The 25181-nt window shown below is 37.3% G+C and overlaps 1 protein-coding gene across 1 annotated transcript; it reads right to left on the minus strand.

Moving 5' to 3' along the window:
* Positions 1-13002: 13002 nt before the first annotated feature.
* On the minus strand, positions 13003-23892 carry LOC143179061 (protein gooseberry). Its single transcript, XM_076378059.1, has 6 exons — positions 23838-23892; positions 19156-19469; positions 18474-18603; positions 16690-16861; positions 16156-16431; positions 13003-13258 (listed from the first exon to the last, which is right to left on the minus strand). Exons 1-6 carry the CDS (start codon positions 23890-23892, stop codon positions 13003-13005), a joined length of 1203 nt encoding a protein of 400 aa, XP_076234174.1.
* Between the last annotated feature and the right edge of the window lie 1289 nt (positions 23893-25181).

A 25181-nucleotide genomic window follows, 5' to 3' on the forward strand; every position in this document is an offset into this window, starting at 1 on the left:
AACGTCATACAGTGGGCGTTCTCTAACACGGAGACGCCTCTGGAATACGTTCAACATTCGTGACTGGCCTCTTCCTTTTACCGCAAAGGGCCCGTCCGTGTTACGATACGCGGTTCTCGTTGCGGTCCCCATTGCTACATGTCGAAACAACGAAACTGGGAATCGGATCGAGGCAATGTTTGACAATGTTGTACTGTGCATACGCGGAGAGTCCTATTTTTGTAATTGTTCGAACTATCTAGCTTGGAGGGCGTCTTATTTTTCCGCGGTTCAGACTGATAAGTACGCATCATTCTTCGATCAGTGAAATTCGCTTTGTAGGTATTGATAGTAGAATTGATAGTAGAAGTCTAGTATTATCGTGCTAGTCGTGATAGGATTATAGATTCTTGATGGTAAAGTGAGTATTATAGAAATTAGAGTAGTCGTCATTGAATAAGATATATGTAGAGCAGCTTTCTTCCATATGAGTGGTCTCGATAGCAGTGGACTTGTACTACTGCGTCTTGTACGACTACGACAGACTTTACCTACTTATCTTCACTACTGAATATTTACAGGGATAATTTCTGTAATTGAAGTACCTTCGTTCCACTTAGTGTCAAAATCAATCGAGCAAGGGTCTGTTTCTTTTTAAAAAGGCAAGGTTTTTGATATGTGGGCACAATGGTTATTATAAAACCTTGCTCAGAAATCTAGTCATTTGTATACAAGAAACTTGATATCAAATTTGTGTCCACACATGTTAAGTTGCTTGAATTCAAGTGGTTTCAATTCGAAGTAACTTGCAATTAAGCTGCTCGATAAAAGTAATGAAAATGGCGTCAAAGAAGGCCATGCGTGCTGATTATTTGAGTATGTATTTTTCAAACAGGACATTCACTTTTGAGAGCTTCCTTGACGTTCACAGTCCTCTCCATTTACTTGAAATTTGCACTGCATTGTAGAGTACAGATCAATCAATGTATATTTCAAGGCAAGGAAAAGTTGAAAGGACCTTCGCAGTGGTGAAGTGAAGGAGACTTCACTTGAAGCTGGAAAGGATATTTCAGGTCAAGAAAAATAACACATTCACATTGGTTAAATTGCCTCAAATCACTCGCATTGGAGCCATTTAAATTTCAGTAACTTGACTAATCGGAACAACTCTACACACTCATTTGCATAAGTTATAGCTGTAGTATGTCTACCAGCTTGTGTCACGACGAGCTAGCCTCCTTGTCTGAGCTTCACATACTTAATCCTCTGTATCTACTACTCAAACCTATCAGAAATCCCCACTGCGAGACACTTCGTTTGCGTGCAATGGACAGAAGGATTACATATTTGTGACCACCAAACTTGATATGGAACACAGTATGAAACGTAATACAAAATAACACAATATAAAAGTTTTCGGATTATCAGCTTCTACTACTGTCACAACAGGATTTTTAATATAAAGAAACGTATGATTTACTCTATTTACTTTGTGTATTACTATGCCTTTTTGTAAATAACTTTGTTTTTTTTATAAACAACTAAACTATCGTGTAACAAATTGTCATTGCTTACCAGGAGGTACACGATATGTAAATATAATTTCGTTTGTTTATTTCTCGCAAACTAAAGAACTATCGTGTAACAAACTGTCACTGTTTACTAGCACATGGTAGAGTTCACACAGTTCTATTCAATCTGCCCCAATGTATTGTGTTAATCGAACCATTTGCTTATAAAATGCGACCAAGCATGAACAAATTTTATTTCCTTCAATAAGTGATACTCAGCGAATCTCATTAAAGTTTTCTTAGAGAGATATTACTGCTACAATAAGGAAAAGAAACTCGTTACGGAAAGGAATGATAGATAAGGAAGGGAATTAGGAAGACGAGGACAAGGCGATACATGATTACTAATTAAAACAAGTGTAACGAATAAATCCTTAAGATAATTAAGAATAACAATTTTATTTGACGAAACATTATTCGACAGTACATAAATGGCTTTACTTGTTACTCTGATTCCGCTCAGAATTGATTTAAAAACATTTATTCTGTCTTAATTCTGTCCGTCGTCTTCATCAAGTGTTCACCGAGGCTCCATCGTTTTATATCTACGTGTCGTACCAATTATGCTGACACGTGCTCATTCTCAGCTCGATAGCTGCATAAATCGACCTTCCTAGATGAATGTACTACAATAACGAAAAATAAGAAACAATTAATTTGACTGTAACATAAAAAAAGGAATTGAAAATGTGAGGATTGTTCTTTCATGGTAACTTTTTCCAGCTTTAAAATCAGTTTCTATTAGAGCTCGACGTTAGAAATGTAAATAGTACCGCACAAGCATCACGTTTCTCACCTGGCTTAGCATAATAACGAATCTTTTTTGGTTACGAGTCTGTGGTCCATAATCCACAAAAGAATCTCTCCGCTCCCCCATTTTCATTCAGCAAAAGTGACCATGGAAACAATGTGTTGGAAATCAGTGCGGCTCACGCCACAGGCTTCGTCTTTGACAAGTAGACTGATGTCGGCGTATCACTCATCAAGATTTATTGAGACTTAGACTAATTGCCGCTTTTAATAGAAATTCGTGCGGTATTACAAAGGGTCTTACTGAGGGTCAAACTTGCCACTTTGGTTTTTTTCTCTATCTTTTAGGTCAACCTAGCCGAGAGGAGGAGATGAAAGTTGATGGAACAAACGATATCTACAAATAATATCAAAGAAATTACTTCATGCATGTCATCTCATGTAAATTTCTTTTTTGAGTTTGCCTGTGGTTGTAAGGCAAAATGACCTATCACATGATTTTATTTTCGAGATATTGACGTTTAGGATTTTCAACCTGAATATTATCTTATGGACTTGTGTCTTCTAGAACCCTAATTTATAAATGAAAAAGATCCTTTTAATACTCTTTCTTTTTCCTGAAGATATAAATTCTATATTTTAGATCTCAATTAAGATTTTAACTAGAATCTTTTGAAAATGTGACAGAAGTCATTTTGCCTTACAACCTCAGATATTATATTATATTATTATAGTATGATACCTGCAGGTGTTATTATATTATAACATTAGATTAGATTATTGCACAATGCGAAACAAAAAAGTTTCTAATGTGATAACCTTTCTCTAAGAAACAAAGTTGTTTCATTCACTACTACTACAACTGTAACACAATTCTCTATTCTCTTGTCGATAATAACTATTATAGGCCATTGATACGACATTAAACTTTAATTTAAAAAAAATATGTGTAGGTATTTAAAATGAAGGTTCTGTAATTTTGACATTCTGTTTTAATAAGCATAAGCTATAAATATGTACTATTATCTGGCATGTAGATACCAGTGTTCCTAAAAGGGCATTTTTAGAGCAGGAACATATGTAAGTCGTAAGATTAAATTCGTGGCATCACATAACTTACGTAAAATTAGTCGATAAGTTCTCGCCAGCAAGGTGGCCACGTCTCGGGCATGCCGGCACCTTTGAAGAAATTAGTCTTATTAGGCACAAAATGGGAACAGAGGGCCCTTTAACCTCGCACAGGGCGAAGGGTCAGCAAGACCCATATAGTTCACCAAACCCATAAGGTTCGCTCGAAACACGTTTTACGTATAACAAGCTAACTTATGTTTATAGCATTGCTCACCTCTGCAACATTTTTAAACTGCAATTTGCAACGAGGCATTAGGCACTTACACATCGCAATACATAAAATTTAAAAAATTCCAAACTTTAAAAACAGAAGTGAGGCAGTTCAAGTTAATAGCTACGTATTACGTATGTTATTTTGAAGAAGTTCGACGAAATAAAGTTGAAAATAAGCTGTAAGAAAAGGAAGCTTTAAATATTCTAGTTTCAGTAAGTTTTCAGTTACTAGAAATCGAAAGGCGTACATGTGATGACTAAAGTTCGTGTTTCTACTTATAAATGTGAGATCGTCAAATGGATCTAAAGATTGGAAATCGTTGCCTAAAGGGAATCGGAAGGGTGTCGTATACAGCGAGGCGAAGTAATCCATTAAACGATCGTTGTCGGGGAGGAGGGTGCGTCGAATGGCCGGAGGAAGTCTAATGAAAGGCACGCGCACACTGACGATCCGGCGTGAGAATAAAATAATTAGCTGAGCTGCCCTCCGCACCATGAACCCTTCCTCTTCCCCTCTTTCTCTTCTTCAATTCGCTAAGAACACGAAACGAAAGTGTTGAGGAAGACGGAACACGATGGAAGTGCCAAGGTGGTAGGGGATGACCGCTTGGGCCAGGTGGATCGTAAAGCCTTAGAATGATGCCCTAATAAATCCCACTGAAAAATTGCAAAGCCTCAGGCTGGTCGAGAAGTCTCTTCTACCATCTTCTTCCTTTTCCTCTTCTTTCATCCCTCTCTTCGTGCTCATTCCGCTATTCCTTTCCGTCGTCGCTATCCTCGTAGTCTTTTTCTTCGTCTCTTTCTGCTTCTAGTTTTTACATCTTTTCAGCAAAAACTCAATAACATAGAAGAAGCGTTCACTAGCGCTAAGTATCCGGTTCCTGTTGATATCAACATCTGAAAAAAATATATTTCTAATAAAGATTAATTACGTGTAGGAACATGTAGAAAAAAAATGATGATGATTATTTAGTTATCGATGGGTCAGGGCTCGTTTTATTCATGATAGTTCAGCGGCTCTCTGTTGCGCCTCGTTCAATTTAGTCAGGTTACTTCAATTTCAGCCGTCTGAATTGAAGTAATTTGAGACCACTTTATCAATTCGAACCTGTTATTTACTTTTCTTGATATAGATATCCTTTCAAGCCTTTACGCTGCTTTTCACTAGTCGAGTCGCTTGGCTACAGGTCGTGCAAATCTAAGTAATTTGAAACCGTTTTACCCATATGTATGAACATGTTACCATACTGAATTTAAGGAAGGACGTGAATGTAGGTACCATTCTTCAACTCACACTCAAATAAACACGAAAGACTTCAGTGTAAGCAACACTTGACTAATCCGAACAAGTCTTTTAAATCAGGTTACAGAAATGATTAATCAAGAAGTTATAAATCAAGTTATAGAAGTTATTATTACGTACAAGGTGAACAGAACGTAGTAGTCACTGCTTCCAGAAATTGAGTCCACATCTCTGAGTTGGTGGACATGTACAAAGAGAGGACATGTATAAACTGTTTAGAACACTAAAGATTAGTGTTAAATCTCTTTTGCATACTTTCACATCGTAACATAACAGTTGTAAAAAGTCTGACTACCCTGCAGGATTTCTAAAGGGACTCGTGCTTCGAATATTTCTTCGTAGAAGTGAAGTTGAAGATTTGATCCCTTATGTACACGAGCCAAGTCAGTTTTACTGATTCGGGGTGTGGAAAAAGTTAAAAAGAATCCTTCGATGCCGAAGCAAATCTTGTGTTCGTCACACTCCGTTTACTCCGTGAACGTGGATTGGTTTCGGCCCGGTGTCACTTGATCGCGACTTCCTCCTATTTACTTATTATTTGCCGTGTCCTCCTGTTCCTAAGCCTCCTGTTCTCTCGCATTTTCGTGCCTACGGTAACGGACCTCACGATATTTTTCGTGATTTCCTTCGGTGACCTACCAGCTGGTCACGAGACGACCGTTGCGAATCCATAGAACCCAGGAAATAGGAGAATATTCCTAGAGCCTTCCTCCTTTCTAGCTGTTCTGCTTCTACTGCTATGCTTCAAGATGATCGAAAATGCAGAAGTTCCACTGATGATACGGATATTATACATGGTCTACTTTCACAAAGATCTTAGAAACTCTTTCACTTTTGAGGACGCTTTTCTATCAGCCGCCTCTGTGCATTTCCATTCCACGGATTTGATCAATCTATTCTGTCTGTGATTTTATCTCTTGAGATTATTTTTCCAACTACTGTAGTTAAGCTGTTACACTAAATGCTTTAGCTTAACTCTGTTTCAAGATTCCTGCAGTATAAAATTAGCGTAAGTTTGTTTAGAAAATAAATTTATGAGGATTACCTTCTTCACTTTCCCATCATTGAGGAAACTAAACAGGCTTGAAGCACAAACTCATCCTAAAATAACACTCGATGGAATATAATAGTGTACTCAATGCAAATAGATCGTTTCAGTACAGTTTCAATAGCCACAAATTTCTTAACCTTAGACTATTCGTATATTATCTCTGGAAGTATTGTGATCGTTTCGAATGTCTACAGGCGAACAGCAAAAGCCGACAAACAAACCGATCGTCGGTCATTCGTCGACTGTTAAGTGCAACACGCTTACAAGTGTGAATCGTGTTCACAAAGGCCGAAAGTGCAAGCCGCTTGGCGAACGTGTTCACTCACTTAGTGTGCAAAAGGGGTATGTATTTCCCAACTGTGCGTTGTAGTTCTGCATAGTTCTATCTGTGAAGTTCGGCCTATAAATTAATGATGAATCTCTTATCTCATATATATTTACACACATTCGATTATCAGAATAAAACTGGTGCGTCAGATTCGAAGAAAAGCATTTAACCAATTAAATGGGGGAGTTGAAGACCAGTACAAGTCCAAAGATCACATTTAGAGATAAGGTGAGTCTCCCAGTAACCAACTATGTCGCGGTACCTAGACACTAACACTAATTTTATTTAATTATAAGCTTAAATTGTAATGTATCTAATCAAAAAACAAAAATAGTATATTTAGCTACTGGAATGCAATTCAAATGTCGGAACATTTGATCTATTTGATCCTCAAGGGTAGTTCTGTGCATTTTACATATCTAGATCCTAGAGCCAGAGTGTATCAAATTTACTTTTTTCTGTTTGACTTAATACACTTTGGCTCTGGGATTCCTAGATTTGAGATTATTTGAAAATAGATAAATTTGGACTTGCACTGTTCTTCAACTCGCCGATTCAAATGGAGCCACGTTTGTTTTAAGTAACTTGCATCAAGCTTTGCATAGTATAGCAACATTTGAACAAAGAGACTTATATCAGTGCTTCAAGAAGTAGATCAATTCTTACTTTAATGCTTCGAAAAATAGGTGGAACCTTACATTGACGCTTCGAAAAATGGATCAACGTCAATATTGGCGTCTGTATTTAGATGCCTACCTGTTTTGAAGAAACATTTCCTCGCTCCCGTCAAACAGTATCCGAAGCTTCCAATTCAGGTGGGATCTTTTATGTGACACCTAAGGAGAAATGGGAGACAGGGTAAAAAGAAGGTTTGCAGACCAGCGATAGATTATACGAGCAACCTGTGGTTACGGCTTAACCAGGAATAGGGAATCATCAAGGAGTCGCTCGCCAAGTAAAGGACCCCCCAGTAAGATAATGCGTCCTCTGGTTTCGAGTCTTAGCCGCGTCTTAGCCGCTGGATAAGATGCGAAGCTGACACTAACTCCGTTAACCGTTAGTTCCGTGGCTTCTGACTTTTTAAACCGTTGTTTATTTACTACCCAAGCTATGCAGAAAATCCTGGCTTTATGAAGATGAAATTCCTTTTTCGGAAAGCAGCTATATGCTACGATTAAGAAACAGGGATACTGTCTGCGGTTCGACAGTTTCAACCGAAATCCTTTCCCAGACGATTCTATCCTCCAGCCAAAGTTTAGCCCCCTGCCTTGTACCATATCGGTGACAATGTTTTCGTCAGCGTCTCGCAGACTTTTTCTTCAGATTTTCACAGAATATTAATCTTTAAAAAAGCCAGTGATAATGAATTCTCATATTTTATTTCTGTTTATGCACATGAATTTATAAGTATTTCATGAGTAATGTGTACCTTAATATCCTATACTTTTAAACTTGTCATGAATTTAATTCATGAGTTACATACAGTTGCTCCTGAAAGTATCCAACCATCTTAAGTATTAAACGAATTTTGTGTAAAATTATAGGTCTGCAAGTAAAAACCTAAATCGAAATTTGTTTTTAATGAACCCTTATTAGCTTACTTTACCATAATGTATAGCAATTTTTAAATAAAGTAGAATATCGAAGAAGAAAAAAGGAATGCCTCGAGGCAAGTCTCATCGCGTAGGGACCGCTTAACGAGTTTGTTTTAAGAATTGAGAAGAGAATAGTATCGAAAACAAAACATTAACAATGAACCTAGAAGCTTTGACAATTTTATAAAGTCGCCAAAGATTTTTTCACCTTCGTTTTATATTACTTCCGTAAAAACTGTTATATATTGTGATAGAATAAACTGATAAATATATACTTAAAAATAGATTAGATTTAATTCTTTTACTTGTCAACCTATAATTTTAAACAAAATTCGCTTAATACTTAAGATGGCCAGACTCTTTTGAAGCTAATTTTACATTCTTATAATATTAAAGACTTCGTTGGCGACCTGTTTAATTTGTGTGAAATTACATGATGATAGATATGTCAGGCTAGTTAGGAAGTCAATGAGCTTGTCTAAAGCGCAGGAAAGACCATTCGAAAAAGAATAAAAGCAGCCGAATCGAACCGATTGATTTGCCTGGCTAACTTAACGAATAACATCGAATTTCCGTGTCCACATTTATATCACCGTTGTAACCAAACGAGACTAATCCCACCACACTATTTTAACTAAGTAGCATCACTAAAGTAACAAGCGTTTCATTTATATGATGTCCATATTTTACCGTGTCTGAGAACCCCTCCACGCATTTTTCTCACGTATCGAACCGTGTAGCTCCTTCTATATCCTCGTACGTACTCATCTATTTTATTGAACTGTAGTTGCCGCTGTAGAACGAATCATTTCGTTCATGATCTTTGTTCAAAGTTGAACAGTGGTTACTGTTCGAATAACTTTCGCATGACAGTGACTTCTGTCACCACACTGCAACAATTTTGACAAGATTCAAAGATAATCTCTTTAAGTTCCTGCTACAAAAAAATGTCAGTGCGAAAGGAAGGTCTTTTCACAGAAGGATTATAATCCTAAAGGCGCTGGTCTAGTATCCTTAAGCCTGTCCCGCCTACTTGGTGTCCTCACATACTTCCACGAGATTCGTTTTAGCTGAATTTCAGTTCTCCTTTGGTTGCTCGTTCGACATCCTCGAAGACAAAGTAAAAAATTCGAAAGAGACAATTCTTTCCAAAGATCGGTCCTGAAACTATAATCTCCTTCGTTTGAATCGCTTCTTTAGTCAATCTGACTTTAAATTAGATAACAGGTTTACATCAGTACTGCTCAAGCTAATTGCTAGCTTTGTCCGTGATTCACTGGCAAAACTTGAAAACGCATGTCTCAGTGTCGCGTTTGGCCTTCGACGCGACGGAGACTTTCACATCTTCATACAATCTGCACTTGCAGTTGCTCCAGTAGTTGCAGAGCTGTACCAATCACAAAGTAGATTGAACCAAGTACCTAAATATTCTTCCTGAGAAGTGTTCACGAAATTTCATTTTATATAGCATCATGGTACCATTTACTAGTGGTGGAGATATGTTCCCCAGTTTTTCTTCGTGAAAACCTGAAGAAAAACCTGACGTATCGTGAGTTTTTTCTACACACTTTGAAGAGGGCGAGAAAAAAGAAGGGAGTGCGAGCCGAAAAATAAGAAAAGGGATTTTTCGGGTGGTACTGCATGCTGTACAAAGAGGATCTTGATGAATGAACCGGCTGGTTTGGTCTACACGGCAGCTGGCTATGCCGCGCTGATTAGACGCGCATCACGCCACGTTTGTGGACCTTTTGCCAGCAGATCCGCGCATGGGGGTACTCGCTGCCCTAGCCAAAACCCCATGGACCGACACCGTCTTCCTACCTACCTTTACATATCGATCCTGCAGTCCCAACGATCGATGTTTGAATTCTGTAAATCGGTTTCTGCTTCTGTCGCATGTTGGACCTAGAGTATAGCATCCAGTAATTAACATTGACATAATCATCGGCACTTGAATTTAATTTAAACTTAAAGTTCATGTTTAAAACTTTCAAAAATTCATTATAACGACGATCCTACTATATTACTATAAATACTACTATGCTGTAAATTTTTACTGGGCAAACAGTTTACTAGGTTTTGTTGCCGGAATCAAGTAATGGCTACCTTTTTCACAGGGTGAATCTGTATCATGTAAAAATATCGTGTAAAGGTAGTTATATAAAAATTGATTGGCAACTTGTAAAATGGAATTGAAATTTTCCATTTTACAACTTGCAAATCAATTTTTACACGGTTTTCATTAAACGATTTATTTTACGCGGTAGATGCATCGTGTATGAAGAGAACCAAGTGTACTATCAAATTTGCCTAAATTTATTGCCCTGATTTTTATGCTTCAGCCATTTTTAAGCACGTATCATATCTTACCAGTTCATCGTAATTAAAGCTCGCGTAATACATTCGTTAATAATTTACATTCTGCGATGAAAACAGAAGCATACGGTTTACTTGATCTTAGAATTGAAAGTAATCCAGGAATCTACATACCTTCCGACATAACGATTAATCGCGTTACCCAATGGTTGTATCGTTAACGTCGTTAAATTCGCAACACTATGTGTTCCCATAGGTTCCTCCTGCAGCTCGCACGGTAACGCCCAGAGGGTTGTCAGTTTATTCTGAGAGCGTTGAAACGGACGAATGTACGATCGTACGACCATGCATCCTCCACACGGGATTTGCACGGCTTTCATTGGCTCGATTAAGTTTGATTAATCTATTCGAGCATACCATTGTTCGAAATACAGCGACCTACCCCATTGGACGGCGAGGGTCCAATACGAGCTACATGGGGAGAGTTAGGTTGCCATTAGGGGAAGCAATCACAGTGCCTGCGTGGACTGGTTTTGTGTGTTTTTCGCTATGCCTGCTTGCTCCCACATTCCCTAAATCTGACGGTAACCTTCGGTGAAATGTATATTAATTTTCTTACTTTAACGCCAGTAATTGTAAATAGTTTCAACATCTTACAGTATATTTGTGTTTTTCATATAAAATCGTATTTTTAGCTCCTTGGTGCATAAATAAAACATCACGCAGAAAACTTGGAACGTAATTGAAACGATCTCGAGAGCTTACCAGACACTGAATGTCAAACTAAAATATGAGAAAAATCGTTTGAGGTTGTAGCCAAAGGCACCGAACGAATCGTTGCTCCGTAATAGCTTTGTGACAAGAAGGCAGAAAGCAGAAAGGCCGACCACCTACTTCGACAGTACAATGGGGCACAAATGCGTGGCGACAGCAGTAACAGATATACGGCAGGCTGATTGCTCGTTGTCGCTAGCCCACAGATTCCTGCTTCTCCTTCTAGCGATGTGTTTTGCCAAATCTACTGCTTTTGCTTCGAAACTGGTTCAAAACTCTTTTTTTTTTAATTAACTTAAATCGACGGAAAGAATATTCAGTATAATTTTAACACTTCTAAGAAAAAAAGGGAAGAAATAGAGTAGTTATATCTAGCTCGTTTATGTGTCGTGATCTAAACGCTTGTTTTAATCTATAACCAAGCTATATCCACTAAATTTGATATCTAAAGACGAATTGGTAATGTACGTATACAAATCGAACAGAATTATAGCAGTGGTTTTACGAAGTGAAGAAGAAATGAGGATAGGGGGATCATTAAAAAGGATTTTTGGGAAAGTGAAAAACCCTGAACTTTGTAAAATGTCCCTTTATTCCAGAACAACTATTTATATAAATGAATACAATTAATAAGTTATAAGACTATATATAAACAGTTTCATACAAGATTTAATAGCTAATCTTCTATTATTAATGTTGATAGAAAGGCACGAGATTTCTTTGATATAAGATTGAATGTTAATCCAACATATACATGTAATAATTATTTACAACATCGTCTGTGAAACATGGTACGCGTTGAGGCATCTAAATAGTTTTATGGTGATATTAAAGAAAATATGTTAATCTGCTCTAAGTTATACATTTTTTATTGTATACCTATTGTACGGTTACAAACATGTGAAGTTTCGCATCAGAGTACATTTAAGGGCATAATAAATTTATGATAAGCATTTTATAGCAAACTGAATGTTGCATGATTAAAGCCAGGAATTCAGCGGCAAGCTAAGCTAAGCTGTGATATGCCTTTGGTAAGTTTAAAAAATTTACTTCGAAAAGCTATACGAAGCTGTGCTATGTTTTTTCAGAAGTTAAGTCGTTAGTTTGATGCTGCACGAAATTGCCTTGTGAGCGATTTTTCTAAACAAGCAGGGCATATCTATGCTTCCAAAAAAACATAGCGAAACCTAGCTTAGCTTTTAGTGGAAACCAATGTTGTAGCGGTGCAAATATGTTTCAAGTTAGCATAGTATAACTTAGCTTAACTTTCTGGTGGATTCTCGTTTTAACCCACGGTATAATATAATAATATATTAAACCCTAGAGAACTTATACGTTTGATGTGCGCAAATATATGGATTTCGTAATAACAGCTTGCAATTTTGACTTGTCAGAATGTTAAAATGATCGTCTATGATTAATATTTACAGATAAATATGAAAATTTAAATATTTCATTCTTATATATGGAGAAGGAAATAAGGTCGAAGTTCTTATCAGCATTAGAGTATTTTAATAGTCAACAAACATTATACAATTCTTTTTCACAAGAAATTTAAAAACTTAAGATAATAATACAATAAAGCAATAACATTTTATGTACATATTTGCAATCTAATAGCAGTAATACCATAATTTAAACATCAGGGAATATTTGAACTTTATATATTTCTCTTCACCGCAAGGCTAAGCAATCTAAAAAGATTCACCAAGATTATTTTCTTGAAATTTCTATACTCTAACACACTTAAACGGGTGGAGTTTTAAAAAACGTGAATATGTAAATATACGTGACTGTTTAATATTTGAATAAAAATGATTCTTCCATAGCGATTCGAAAAAGTTTGTATTATTTTTGCTTTCTCCAGTGATTCCTTCTATCACCGTAAAAATCATTCCAACGTCTTTTGAGCTCGTATTTGATTATTTTCCTTACTATTACCATAAGATGTTTAAAATTATATCGTTATTAATTTAAATATACCCTAGAATTTAGTGAACTCTATCACAGGTCTGAGACTCCACTCCAGCCAGGTAGGAGAAGCCACTTTTGGCCTCGCTAGGGCTACGCGGCGTTACGTGATGGTTCATTCCCGTTGGGGCTGTGACTCCAGAAGGTATATGCATGCATGCGCTCATGTCCGACGCTGTAGGACTCACGCTACCACCAAGACTGCTTACGTTCAAGTTATTAGAGGACAAGTTAGAAGCAAGATTACTACTACTATAATGAGAGGCGTTGAACAATCTGCAACAAAAAGAATATCGCACATCTAGACTAGGTGTTACGTCGTGTGGTTCTTTAACAAAAATTCATTGACGTGCATCGAATTCTATGAATCCAGCAAATTGCAAACTCAGGCTCGTTTCACGTCGAATGTAAAGCAGATAACCCTGTTAAAATATCAACGTGAAGTATATAGTTTAACACCACGAGCATGAGATGCAGTTGCGCTCCAGGAAACTAAAATAACCATCAATTTCTCCCTCTGTTTGCTGTGTAATCGAAATCCATTGCTTGTTTGCAAGCCGATGCCTTGCGTATACAAACGCGTGAGAAAGCTTCACGCTCGCGTACGTATAAATGGGAATCGTTTAGGGCGTGTCGAAATTACCAACAACCGATTTCAAAACGGAGTAGCGGTCCTTTTGACCGTTTCGGCACAGCAGCATGGTTAAGACTGAAGCTTACCAATACTTGAATCATTTAATTTCTTTCTCCTTCCTCTTTTTCGTTTCTTTCTCCCCTTTTCCGCACGCACTCCCTCTTCTTCTTCCCGGTTTCTCTCTCCTTGACCTCCCTCCTCGATATCCACCTATCTCTTTTCTTACAACTTGCGCCTTTCATATCTCTCCATCGTCTTTTACGCTCACAATCGGTCGAGCTCATTGTCAGTGCGCAGAGTGTAAATAACTTCTGCAGAGAAATTTTTCGGCAACTACATTACGGAATAACGTTTGAAGGGACCGTGTATGCATACGCGAAACCATAATGATAATAAGTTGCTTCAAACGCACGCCTCTCGGATCTTATCTCAAGCACAAATGTAAGTGTGTATTAAAACGAATGGAAAAATATTCCCGTGCATATCTCGGGCGAAAGAATTTTTAGAGTTCTTCGGCCGAGACTGAATCGTTTCCGGGGTAAAAGAAAGGCCGCGTAGACATCGGTTAAAGCTGGATCATCGGCAAAGATCAAGACCCGGGTTGGATTATTAGCCGGTAGCGTTTCATTACAACGGCTGAAGAAGCAACATAATTGAGGACCACACAGAAAACGTGTTGGTGGGGTCTTCACTGCTTTACCGTACTAAACCAACTCTCTTTATCTCTTCCGTCTCTCTTTCCCTTCCCGACAGTCCCTCAGTCACACTTGTTTTCTTTTATATCTTTCTCTCCTTTAATCTCACCTTTCCGCACTCTGACACTGCACCTCATTCTACGTATTCATTTTCAGATTCATTTTTCTATATTTTCTTATTCCTTTTTATTAGCCAAAGCCTTTATTGAACAGATATTTTCTATTTCTGGTCAGTCGTTATTCTCTTCGCTATTCTTCTTCTTAAACTTTTCTCATTTTCAATTTTGATTCGGGCGAAAAGGCAGCTGCGTTAATTGTGTAACAACATAATACAGCGGGTCAGGCATTTCGCTAACCTGTTATTACAACACAATGTCTGAATTAATTGTTCCAAGCGTCTTGGGAGCAAAAACTTCAGACGTAACTGCTTCTTCTTCTTTTAAATTGCATGCATCTCCGCCTTTCCTTTCTTTTTCTTTCATTCTATTTGTAAGGGGTTCGTCCCAGGAAATATCTGGGATCTTGACCTTCGTGTTGCGTATTTTGCTTCAACAATGGATGCGTTTTATAGAGGGTAAAGCTTCTAATTTTAATCAATGGTTCTCTGAGGATTTTGTTATTGCTTCTATACTGAAGACTTATAAGAATATGAATTATTAATATATTTGAATCAAAATATAGACGGATCTGGTATAAAACTGTGTCAATTATTCTTCTCAATTAATTAGCAAAATTTTTCGAAAATTTACCGTAGTTACGAGTAACTGTCCCTGTGCTGGGGATAAACTCTCGCGAGCACTATATAGAATGCGCGTTCAAGGCTAAGAGACTTCAACGACAGGGTGGGGAAGAGCTTGAGTACTAGGAGGCGTGTTCGAAATATTTCTCTACGTGATATCTACGTAGACAACTTTCAAGCGTACAAAGCTCCTTACAAAGAAAACCTTTATGTCCTTTATTTGCTTAGAAGTGTAGTGTATTGAGAATTAGAGAATGTTTGGTCTACTTATAAATCCTCATATTAAATACATTTGATGAATATTTTTAATTTTTTAACAAATAGCTGAAATAGCCTGTCTACTTAAGAATCTTTTTCTTTTTTATATTCTTATATATTAGCAAGGATGTGACATTCTTCTAATTCTGTATGGTACAGCTAGACCAAGCAAACTTGTAAGGAAATAGAAGGATTTAGTAAATAGATTGTAATAAAAAAGTGGTCCGATGGAGGAGTAATTGTGGGCAAGGCTAGCTAATTAACCTTCAATATAATACGTCTGATTGTGATACGGTAGAACCTCGATTAAGATTAGTTCCCAGCCTTTTTTATTTAGATAGAATTACATCTAGTCGATATAATGGTAATAAGCGTACTATAGAACATCCAGTGATTTATATATCCGCGTATCGTATCACCATTGTGCATCATTTAATGATACAATATAGTGTAACGGTGTATAACTTTGCCCTTTATCATATGCAGAGAAAATACAGGATAAACTTATGTACCGTTGCACCGTATCCACATCATTAAATGATACGCAACGAATAAATATGCAGTTTTATGAAGCGATAATGTTCAACTTAAAACAATAAAATTAGTCATTCTAGAGGGTACTTCAGAATTGAGTCTCGTATTGAGCCAAGTTATCGAGGTTCGACCGTATTCATTTTAAATAACTTTCAAGTTCGTGCAGGTAGTTTTACTCCAAACATAGCCATGCATTCATCGTTTAGCCAGAGTTAGTTAAATATTTCTTGTTAGCCTAAAGATTGACATTATTTAACGTTGTTAGATTAAAGCCAAAACCTTTATTCAACCACTTTAGTGAGTAATGCCTTACCCATAGTTCTCTGGAGTTGGTCTTGGCCATTGTTGCTGCGCAGCATAGTAGTTCTCGCTATAGGTGTAGTGTTGAGGATAACCAGTTGTAGTTGCTGCAGCAACTGAGGCTTGACCGTAACTTTGATAACTTTCGGCGCTTCCATAGTGCTGAGTTTGAAAAGATTGCAAACTCATCGTATTATAGGCGTTAAGTTGTTGAGTATTCAGCTGCTTGCGAAGTCTAGCGCGTCTATTGCTGAACCATACTTGCACACGTGATTCCGTCAGGTTTGTCCTGAAACAATAATAATAAAGAAACTTTTATTCAAGTGGTAAAATATGTTCCTTATAGAAAATGGAAAACTGGACCGCGCAAAACTGTTTAAGTATTATTAATAATACAATTCTTTTTATTCTTGAAGCTTCATATTGTTTTGATACCTACTGTTTATTTGTTCTAGTATTCTTTTAGAATTTTCTCATTGTATGCAGTAACAATATATGTAAAAATGGTACAAACTATAAATAGAAGTAAAACGCAAATTATGCTTACTTCTGAGCCAATTCTTCTCTGGTGTAGACATCTGGATACTGTGTTCGGTGAAAGGCAGCTTCCAACTGTTCAAGTTGTTCACCAGTAAACGTGGTTCTACTCCTACGTTGTTTCCTCTTCAAAGCGATTCCTGGTTCACTCTCGGTGTCTGAGTCGTCACCGCTACTTCCACCTGAAACACAAAATATAACCGCCTATCAGCTGCATTTCAAAATGTATTTTTTATACTATAAATGTGAACGATGCTAAAGCTTAATAGCAGAAGACTGATTTGTTACACTCTTTTGTCGTGCTACGTGGAAAGAGGAATTAAAAATTCACGCACCATGAGACCACGATCTCTTATCAAGGAAAGGAATCGATGGTAACGTCGAAGAGATTCCAGAGATGTTAGGGAGAACGTTTCTTAATAACAGCAGAAAGGTCTCATAGCCCAGCACGTGCTACACGTCAGATACTGAAGATTGGAAGCGAGTCGTTCACGCCCACAATTCACACGCTGGGCTGAGCAACCTACCATTAAGGCCCTTCTGATTACAGCCGTACCAGCCTAGCCTATACTAAACTAAAACACTGGAGAGATTAGGGTCCACCAAGAAGAAATTAAGTTCTTTGACATGTTTCGTCCCACACGAGCTAAATGAAAGCCTGTCTCAGTATCCACGAGATCTATCCATTTTGTCGTCTACCATTACGAGTTCTTAAGTCACACTATTTACATACGCCTCGATTCCTTAATCGAGGTTAAATTTGTCGGGGACAGAAAACGATTTCCTTCACAGCTGTAAGTGGCTCGATCTGATGGTTCGTGGCTTGCTGAGAACGTTCACAAACTTCTGCTACAGTTTAAATTGTGATACACAGGAAATGATGTCGAGGAATTTGCATACCCAGTAAAAGTAGGACTACGTAAAATAAATTCTAGAAATCCTAGGGCCTATTAACGCGGCAATGAGAGAGGCAATTTATTAATATGCACGAGGTAAAGCTGCTCAACTCGACGCCTGGTGGCAAAGGAATTTTCAGCGAGTCGGGCCGATTGCGAACTCTCATCGATCGCACACACGAGCGTGCATGCTGGGTGAGCATTTTAACCCTCGGTCGGCGGTGCTTTGGGCCTTTTCGGGCCCGAGCATCGCACCTCCCGTGTGGTCGGTCGAACCGTCTGCTGTTCGAGGGTTATGGTTTAAATGTGGATCCGTCGGTGAGCTGCTCGGCGAGCCGCTCGCCAGACATGCTCGTTCGTGTGTGGCGGTCAATCGCAGCCTTCCTCTTTTCTTTCTCTCTCATTCCTATGTTTGCACTCTTCCCTCTCCTCTGCAGACTTGTTTGTTATCACGATGTCTTTTTCTACTCTATGACCTAACTCCAATTTCCTTTCCTCGCCTCTTTTGACTTTCCTTTTGTCTCGCGAGATCGATTGATACGTATCAAATGCCATATCGTATATTAAAAATAGCATAAGCCGTGCTCATTTCCTACCTAGGTAATGCAAGATATTTTTAAAGGGCCAATTCAAGCTGAATATATTCCAGATGGAAATGACATCGGAAGCATCTTAATTCGGATTACTTAAAAGCGAAATGGCAGTAAAAGCGAGGGAAAGCAGAAACTCTTGTAAAAACAGTAGCAATAGAATTTGCATTAGCCGCTAATCCCGCAGAAGTGGATTCGTTACCTCGGCATGCGTCGTTTTATCATTTTTAGGGGTTACATATAAATGCATTTAAAAGTGAGGGAATACGTTCGCCTGTTTATGAAAATCAACGTGAAAAGAAACTCACCGAGTATTCCATCGATAGAGTGATTTCTTCGAGGGTCCTCTCCAGGTCGAATTTGATTGGTCGGACCTCGAAGAAGTCTGGAGATACTGGAAACTGATGGTGCAGATGCTTTGTCACATACACCGTCCTGCTAGCAGAACCAAATTCAACTACTTAATATAACAAAAATTTATTACAACTTTGATTTTTTGGAATTATAAGGTACTAGATGATAACTATACAGTACACAAGGTGTAAACAATATACGTGGTAATATTGTAAAGGGGTGTTCAAATGAATCACAAAATGTTCTATGACATAATGTCCGTTTGGCCTCCATTTTACAAAAATAATGCCTTAAAATGAACATATCGATTTGCTAAATCAACAGTCAGAGAATTCTGTAATTTTACAGATACATTATAAAACAGAAATAGAGCAGAAGAGTTTGAATACATTTCTTTGTATCTCTTACGGTTCAATTCTTATAAAGCTTTAAAGATCCGAGATGTTTGTAGGAAATAATTTCCTAGTTTAGCATATACTTAAGTGTGTTCATTTTAAGGTATTATTATTGTAGAATAGAGGAAGATCAGACATTTTGCGTCTCACCTAAAGCTCTCCTACTATCCTATAAAATTACTTACACCCCATATATGCTACATATAAATTATTGAACACTGCATACATGATATTAACAGACCTTTATCAGTTTTTCCCGAATTTCCCAGCTAAAAATGCCAGGATTTTGTCTCTTCATGTCCTCGATCTTTGCTTCGATGTCAGGTGTAGCCACTCGCGGCTTGCTGCCGCCGATCACGCCTGGTCTAATCGATCCCGTTTCTTGATATCGATTCAAAATTTTTGATACGCAGCCGTGAGAGACTCTTAGCTGCCGGGAAATGACACATGGTCGAACACCAGCTGCGGCCATTTCTACGATTTTTAAACGAATATGATTTGGTAATGGACGTCCGTTGATAAATACACCACCGAGTTGATTAACACGACCTTGACCTGCAAGCAACAGAAAAAGAATGCTTACAGTTGCTGAAATTATAAAATGTGACAGAGAAAGATTGATGTTGAACCGTGTCTAATTCTTAATATCATACAATCTTCAATATCTTATATGATATTAAAATACTATTTTTCAATAAACGATACATCGATTGAAAATTTAGTTCTTGTTAAGAGAGAATATGAATACATATGTGATTTACTGTACGAGTTCCAATCACACGCTGATTCAACAGATTTGGATGATGTATACGTAGTGGTAGGGTAGTATTCTCTTTGATCTATTATAATTCTTATTTCCAGAAGGAAAATACCCAACGTACTAAAGTAATTAGAAAACAACTAATGACACCCTACGCACACACACGAGAGAAATAAATTTAAAAGAAACGAAGAACTACGAACGCAGGCAAAACAGGGGGCATGTACTTTCCATTGTTGGTTCGAAAGAAGCAGAAAACCCGGTAACACAGAAGGTATCATTCGAACACTGCTAATTACCGGTAATTAGTTCCCCTTTTAATTAACTTAATTATAATTATGAAGTTAAACAAACGGCGTCACATAAGCAGCAGCAAAATGTAAGTGAAAAAGATCCAGAAATGAGCGGCAGTTCTTTGAAAAAGAGTCCAGAAGGAGGGAACTCCAGAAGAAGGAAACAAGCGGAATGAGATACGTCCTGGTAGTAGTTGGACTCGTATCTTTTTATGAGGTCCACCTTCTTGACGCGGGAACGGGCTTTGCATATAGTAGGGATCACATGACTGCGAAAAGGATGTATCACAAGTTACAGACGCGGTTTTGCACTGGCAATGAGCAGTAAAACTCAACAGGACCAACCAAAGGGTTTAACCGAGCAAATATCCTCTTCTAAAAATTTACATTCGTAAAACCCCTTGAAACACAATGACGGTTAGTCCCTGTTTACGCATATTTACATAAAGAACTGTTTGCATACAAATCGTCAGGGAAATAGAATTCATGCATGCACTGCATGCATGCTTATCTCGCTATATGTCCTATTATCAATTTCTACCCAATATTTATTGTCGTCTCTGTCGACGAATTCTGCAATCAGATGGCAAAACCTGATGTCATATTCTTTTCAAAATACCAGTACGTACTCTTTTGTGTGTATCTAGATGCGATTATCGGTTTGCAAAGGATGATATCTGTATGTCACGTAGTTTAAGTAAAAAGTAAGGCAACAAGTCATAATGTGAATTATAGGATTTACCTATTGGTTTACCTAACTTTATAATCGCTGTAATGAAGAATTAGATAATCATAACATATCAGAGTTTGTCATCTGACCACAGAATTTATATGCAAGATTTTAATAAATATATGTTGAGCATTTAACCCTTTCTTTCTCCACGTAACCCTATGGCTACACTTCAACTAAAATCAGTTTTATCTTAGTTCTGTATTTACCATTGTTAAGAAACAATAACTAATGAAACGAGGATTTAAATATTTAGAAAGTGTTAGAGTATTTTCGTCAAACAGATTGTTTATCACGCAAAGTGCTCAAAATATAAATATTTCTTCGTACTCGTTAAATAATTTGGGAAAGAGAGGATTAAACTTGCAGCAGGAGTTTCCCTAGAGAAATATCTAAAAATCTATAGATTTATTTAAAAAATATTGCGCGCGATTGATAAATATGTGACTCGAAGTTTAAACGAATCCGTAGATTCCTCGTTCAGTGGATCATCACAGCATGATCCCTGAAAACTAATCTTCGACTGCCCTTTTACCCACGGCTGATATTGTCGAAGTAGTTCTGTTTCGTCATTCATTAAACTTCCAACATTTAAATTTGCTTCGTTCTGTAAGAAACAAGGGACATAAGTACAAGCATACATTGCATATTGGGTTGGACCGCCATGTATGTATGTATGACTGTTGGACACCTCTTATGACGTCAGTCAGGCCGCAGGGGCCAACAGGATTACAGGCAAGATCAAAAGGCGCCGACCGCTGCCGCCAACTCGATCTTTTTTCCTCTCTCATTCTCTCTTTCGAGAAGAGTCGCACAAAGCTCAAACCGGGTTCGAAACGTTAGAACCGATATAGTCGCAGGATAAATTCTTCGTTCGACTTAACTTCTTGCGTGACAATATATAAAATTCTACATTTGATTACCATGAAACGTACTACGTGCTAGATTACTCGACGCAAACTCGAATTAATGAAACAAATAGAACAAAAATTAGCTCCTGAAGCTGTGATAATATTTTCACACGTACCCAACAAATATTTGAATTAATAGGTACTTAGAACCAGATAAGTCACAGATTTTTTCTTCCAAAGAAGAAGTAAGAGAAATTGTATTTTATTCTAAAACAACCCACAGTTGGTACTATCATAGTTGAAATGGAAAAGAGTGGAAGTATGTAGCTGCTGCTATACGAACGTAATGTCTAATATTGGAAAGGCCCCGGGCGACGGCACGTTGATTGAAGCCTTTGCAACTCAGAACTCACACCGAACATGAAGTGTATGCATCCCCTTAATACATGCGGTTACTCCCCCTCGGATACGTTCTCTTCCTTCTTTTAACTCACGTATATTTCCCTTTGGCTTTTCATCAAGCCGCCTATGTGAAACCGATCAAGACACGTTCGGTCCCGTCGACCCGATTATTTGTGCAATTCGTCATTTATCATGCTATTGCGAAGTCCGCTCCGAAGGAACAAAATGGATGACTGCTTCTTGATTGTATGAGTAAAATACCGCTACACCTACGATCAAGAAGTTAACGAACGGTTTGTTTTAGTAATACAGGTTCGATACACTATTTATTTCGAGGTACAGTCAATTACATCGAAGTCGTAAGTCTGATAGTATGCCACGGAAGATGTGATAATATTTGCTCTGATTCGGCTGGTAAAAAGTCACCCACTTCGCCATGTTTTGTTTACCGAGGTCGTGAGAATCTTGGAGATTAAGTGCTTGGGAGCTAGAACTTTTAAGTGACAAATAGCAATTAACTTAGAGTACCGCTAAATTAGATAACTCTTCGACTAAATTGGTTTGTAAAACAGAGTTCTCTGGTATTGATTGTATAACAAGTATTATTAATGGGGAGAAACATGAATGTTTATTCAGAATATGTGTACATTTAAGTTAACTTTAAAAGAAGAAAAATAATCCTTTTAATAAGCTGGATTTTCTAGAGCTCTTGATAGGGAGAAAATCCGTTTTGCTTTATTTTTGGGATAACTCTGATCGCCGAAGGAACAATAATCATTATTATTTATTAGCATAATCTCATCTTCTCGACGACGATAATTTAAATGCTGCGGGATTTAATCTATCATTCCATTTTACCCAGGAAGTACTAAAATTATGTATGTACAGATCGTAAAATCAAATTCATATGTTTACCTTTAAATGCGATACATATTTTGTCAGCCGTGTGATGTGAATCTTTTTGCACCTTTAAAGAAAAGGCAGAACATTTTATAATAATGGAACAGAATGCAAAAAAGAGAAGTAAGCGTTAAATTTTGTATAAGAATGGTAACATCGTTATTTTCATCCCTTTTTTGCATCAGTTAGGTTTGTAAAAATTAATAAAGTGTTAATAATTCCCATAAAAACAAGAATTTAAGTAGCGTATCCTCGTTTTCTAAGAATGTCATCTTTATCTGTTTCAAGTCATCTAGGTCGGTGTTTGTTCTTATTATAAAATTTTAACGTCTCTTAAAGTTACACCTAGAAAAAGTAGAAACATTTTTACAAAGAGTCATCAAACTTGCTCCGTTTGACAGCAATGAAATCCTGCAATTATTTAAATATTAGGAGATACGCAACTTGAGCGTTAGAATGTTTATTTGGCAAAACATCAGAAATCCCATTATTTTCCATGTGGAATATTTTTATAAATCTTTATCGTGCTTATATGTTTCTGTAACCGGGGATTTTTCGTACAAGCTATTAAAATTATCATGAGATCAAAATATTTATACAGTAAATTAATTTAAGAACGTCTATCTATTAAAGTAGTTGTTACGCAAGAAAATACTGTTTTCATTCTTTAATTCTTTATTTAACTGTTTAACGCAGAAAATATAAGTGTATAGTAATAAAATATACCTAGACGTAGGAGCTTATAAATGATAAATAAATAGGAGCTTTATAAATTATATTCTAGTATCTGGAGCGTGATTTTAACACAAAGAAATGAGGTACAAATGAAATATTTTATACTGAACATTCCTTTGAAGGTGTCGTTTATTGAAAATGTATTCCATGTAATGTTCCACGTTATTTAACTTTCTTATATTTCAAATAAATTTCTTTCGTCTGCGATTGCGAAGTAGAATCGAGCAGGGAAAAGGGCAAAATGCGACTTACCTTGAAACGGATATCCAGTGAAGTATGGTGTCATGTTCAGAGTACTGACTGCCATCTAGATAATTTGTCCTTAACAGTTTGCGATCACTAGTCGTAAATTAGCACAACGAATGAGAAAGCAGACAATGATGGTCCTTGGTTAATGTTTTTAATGAGTTCTGATCACTTTACCGAGTCCAACTTACAGATCACTGTTTAATCGGCACTAAACGCGTCGAAACGAAAAGGAACTTGAAAAACCTGAACCTGAAATTATACATTTATCGGCCCGAAACAGTTAGGTTACATCGAAACGAACAGAAACGGGGTTTTGAACTTCTTTCGGATGCAAGTGATAGAATCGCGAGACCCGTTTACTTCGAAGTCTCAGCTCGAACTGTTCGGTTGCCGATTCGGACAAAGGTCGGCAGGAAGGGATGGCGAGGGAAAGAAAGGATAAGAAAGGTATGCAGTTGGAAGCAAAGAAAGCTCCGCCTTCGTTCTGGGGCCTTGTCGAAGAGGGAATATCTGGGTCCAAAAGTACCTTCATGGCTCTAGATGAGCTGTGCATTGGTTACTTCGAAGGTAATCCCTAAGAGGTGGAGGTGGTCTTTTCCCTGACTCCGCCCGAGCTCCTCTTTTCCTCCATGAGAACTGCCCTCTTTCGTTTGCCCTGCCTGCGTTTACCTACTTCCTTTCGTCTTTGTCTAACCGAGCAATACTAAGTGAAATGTGTAATAATAAAACTTGAGCAAAATGTATAATAATGTTTAATCGATTTATGTTTCGAATAGATATGTACCATTCTTCAAATTAATAGTTATTTATGAATTCCTTTTGTTTATAATGTTTTTAATACGTTTACGAAGTGACTTCATTAATTTTCCTCACGTTTTCAGATGAAATCGTACAAAATTTGAGCAACAAATGTCTGGAATTCTGCGAACGACGTAGCCAAATTTGGCTATTCACGAATTTTCAAACAAATGAACATTTTTCTTTTCCTGAAAAATCGAAAGTGTGATGATACATTCGCGAGTACTTTGACTTTGGAGAACAGATCGTCAAATACTGAATATGTGGTTCCACCTTAACAAAAAGATGCGAAACGAGATAGCCATATTCCTTAGCTCTTAAGTATTGCTATGTTCACAAATAAAAAGATGTTATAATATTCTGTATCATAGAGGTTAGAATCCAAATTTGCTGTATAAATACATCCTAAGATTATGTCTCAGTATAGTTTTTCACCTTTAAATATTACACACCGATTCGATGTCTGTGTTGACACCAGTTTCTCAGCAACACCCACCTCAAGTACCTATCTTTGCCAAGTTTGTCATTGGTGGAATTTCTGGGTAAAAA

The sequence above is a fragment of the Calliopsis andreniformis genome, chromosome 5 (genome assembly GCF_051401765.1).
Source record: "Calliopsis andreniformis isolate RMS-2024a chromosome 5, iyCalAndr_principal, whole genome shotgun sequence".
Classification (NCBI taxonomy): domain Eukaryota; kingdom Metazoa; phylum Arthropoda; class Insecta; order Hymenoptera; family Andrenidae; genus Calliopsis; species Calliopsis andreniformis.

What these genes read in the sequence shown, in the direction of transcription:
- LOC143179061 (XM_076378059.1), bottom strand. Translation starts at nt 23,892, where the DNA reads ATGGCAGTCAGTACTCTGAACATGACACCATACTTCACTGGATATCCG. An exon ending in CTCTATCGATGGAATACTCG is followed by an intron (nt 16,862 to 18,473) that starts GTGAGTTTCTTT and finishes TTTGTGTTTCAG; the next exon opens with GTGGAAGTAGCGGTGACGAC. An exon ending in CCAACTCCAGAGAACTATGG is followed by an intron (nt 13,259 to 16,155) that starts GTAAGGCATTAC and finishes TTTTTGTTGCAG; the next exon opens with ATTGTTCAACGCCTCTCATT.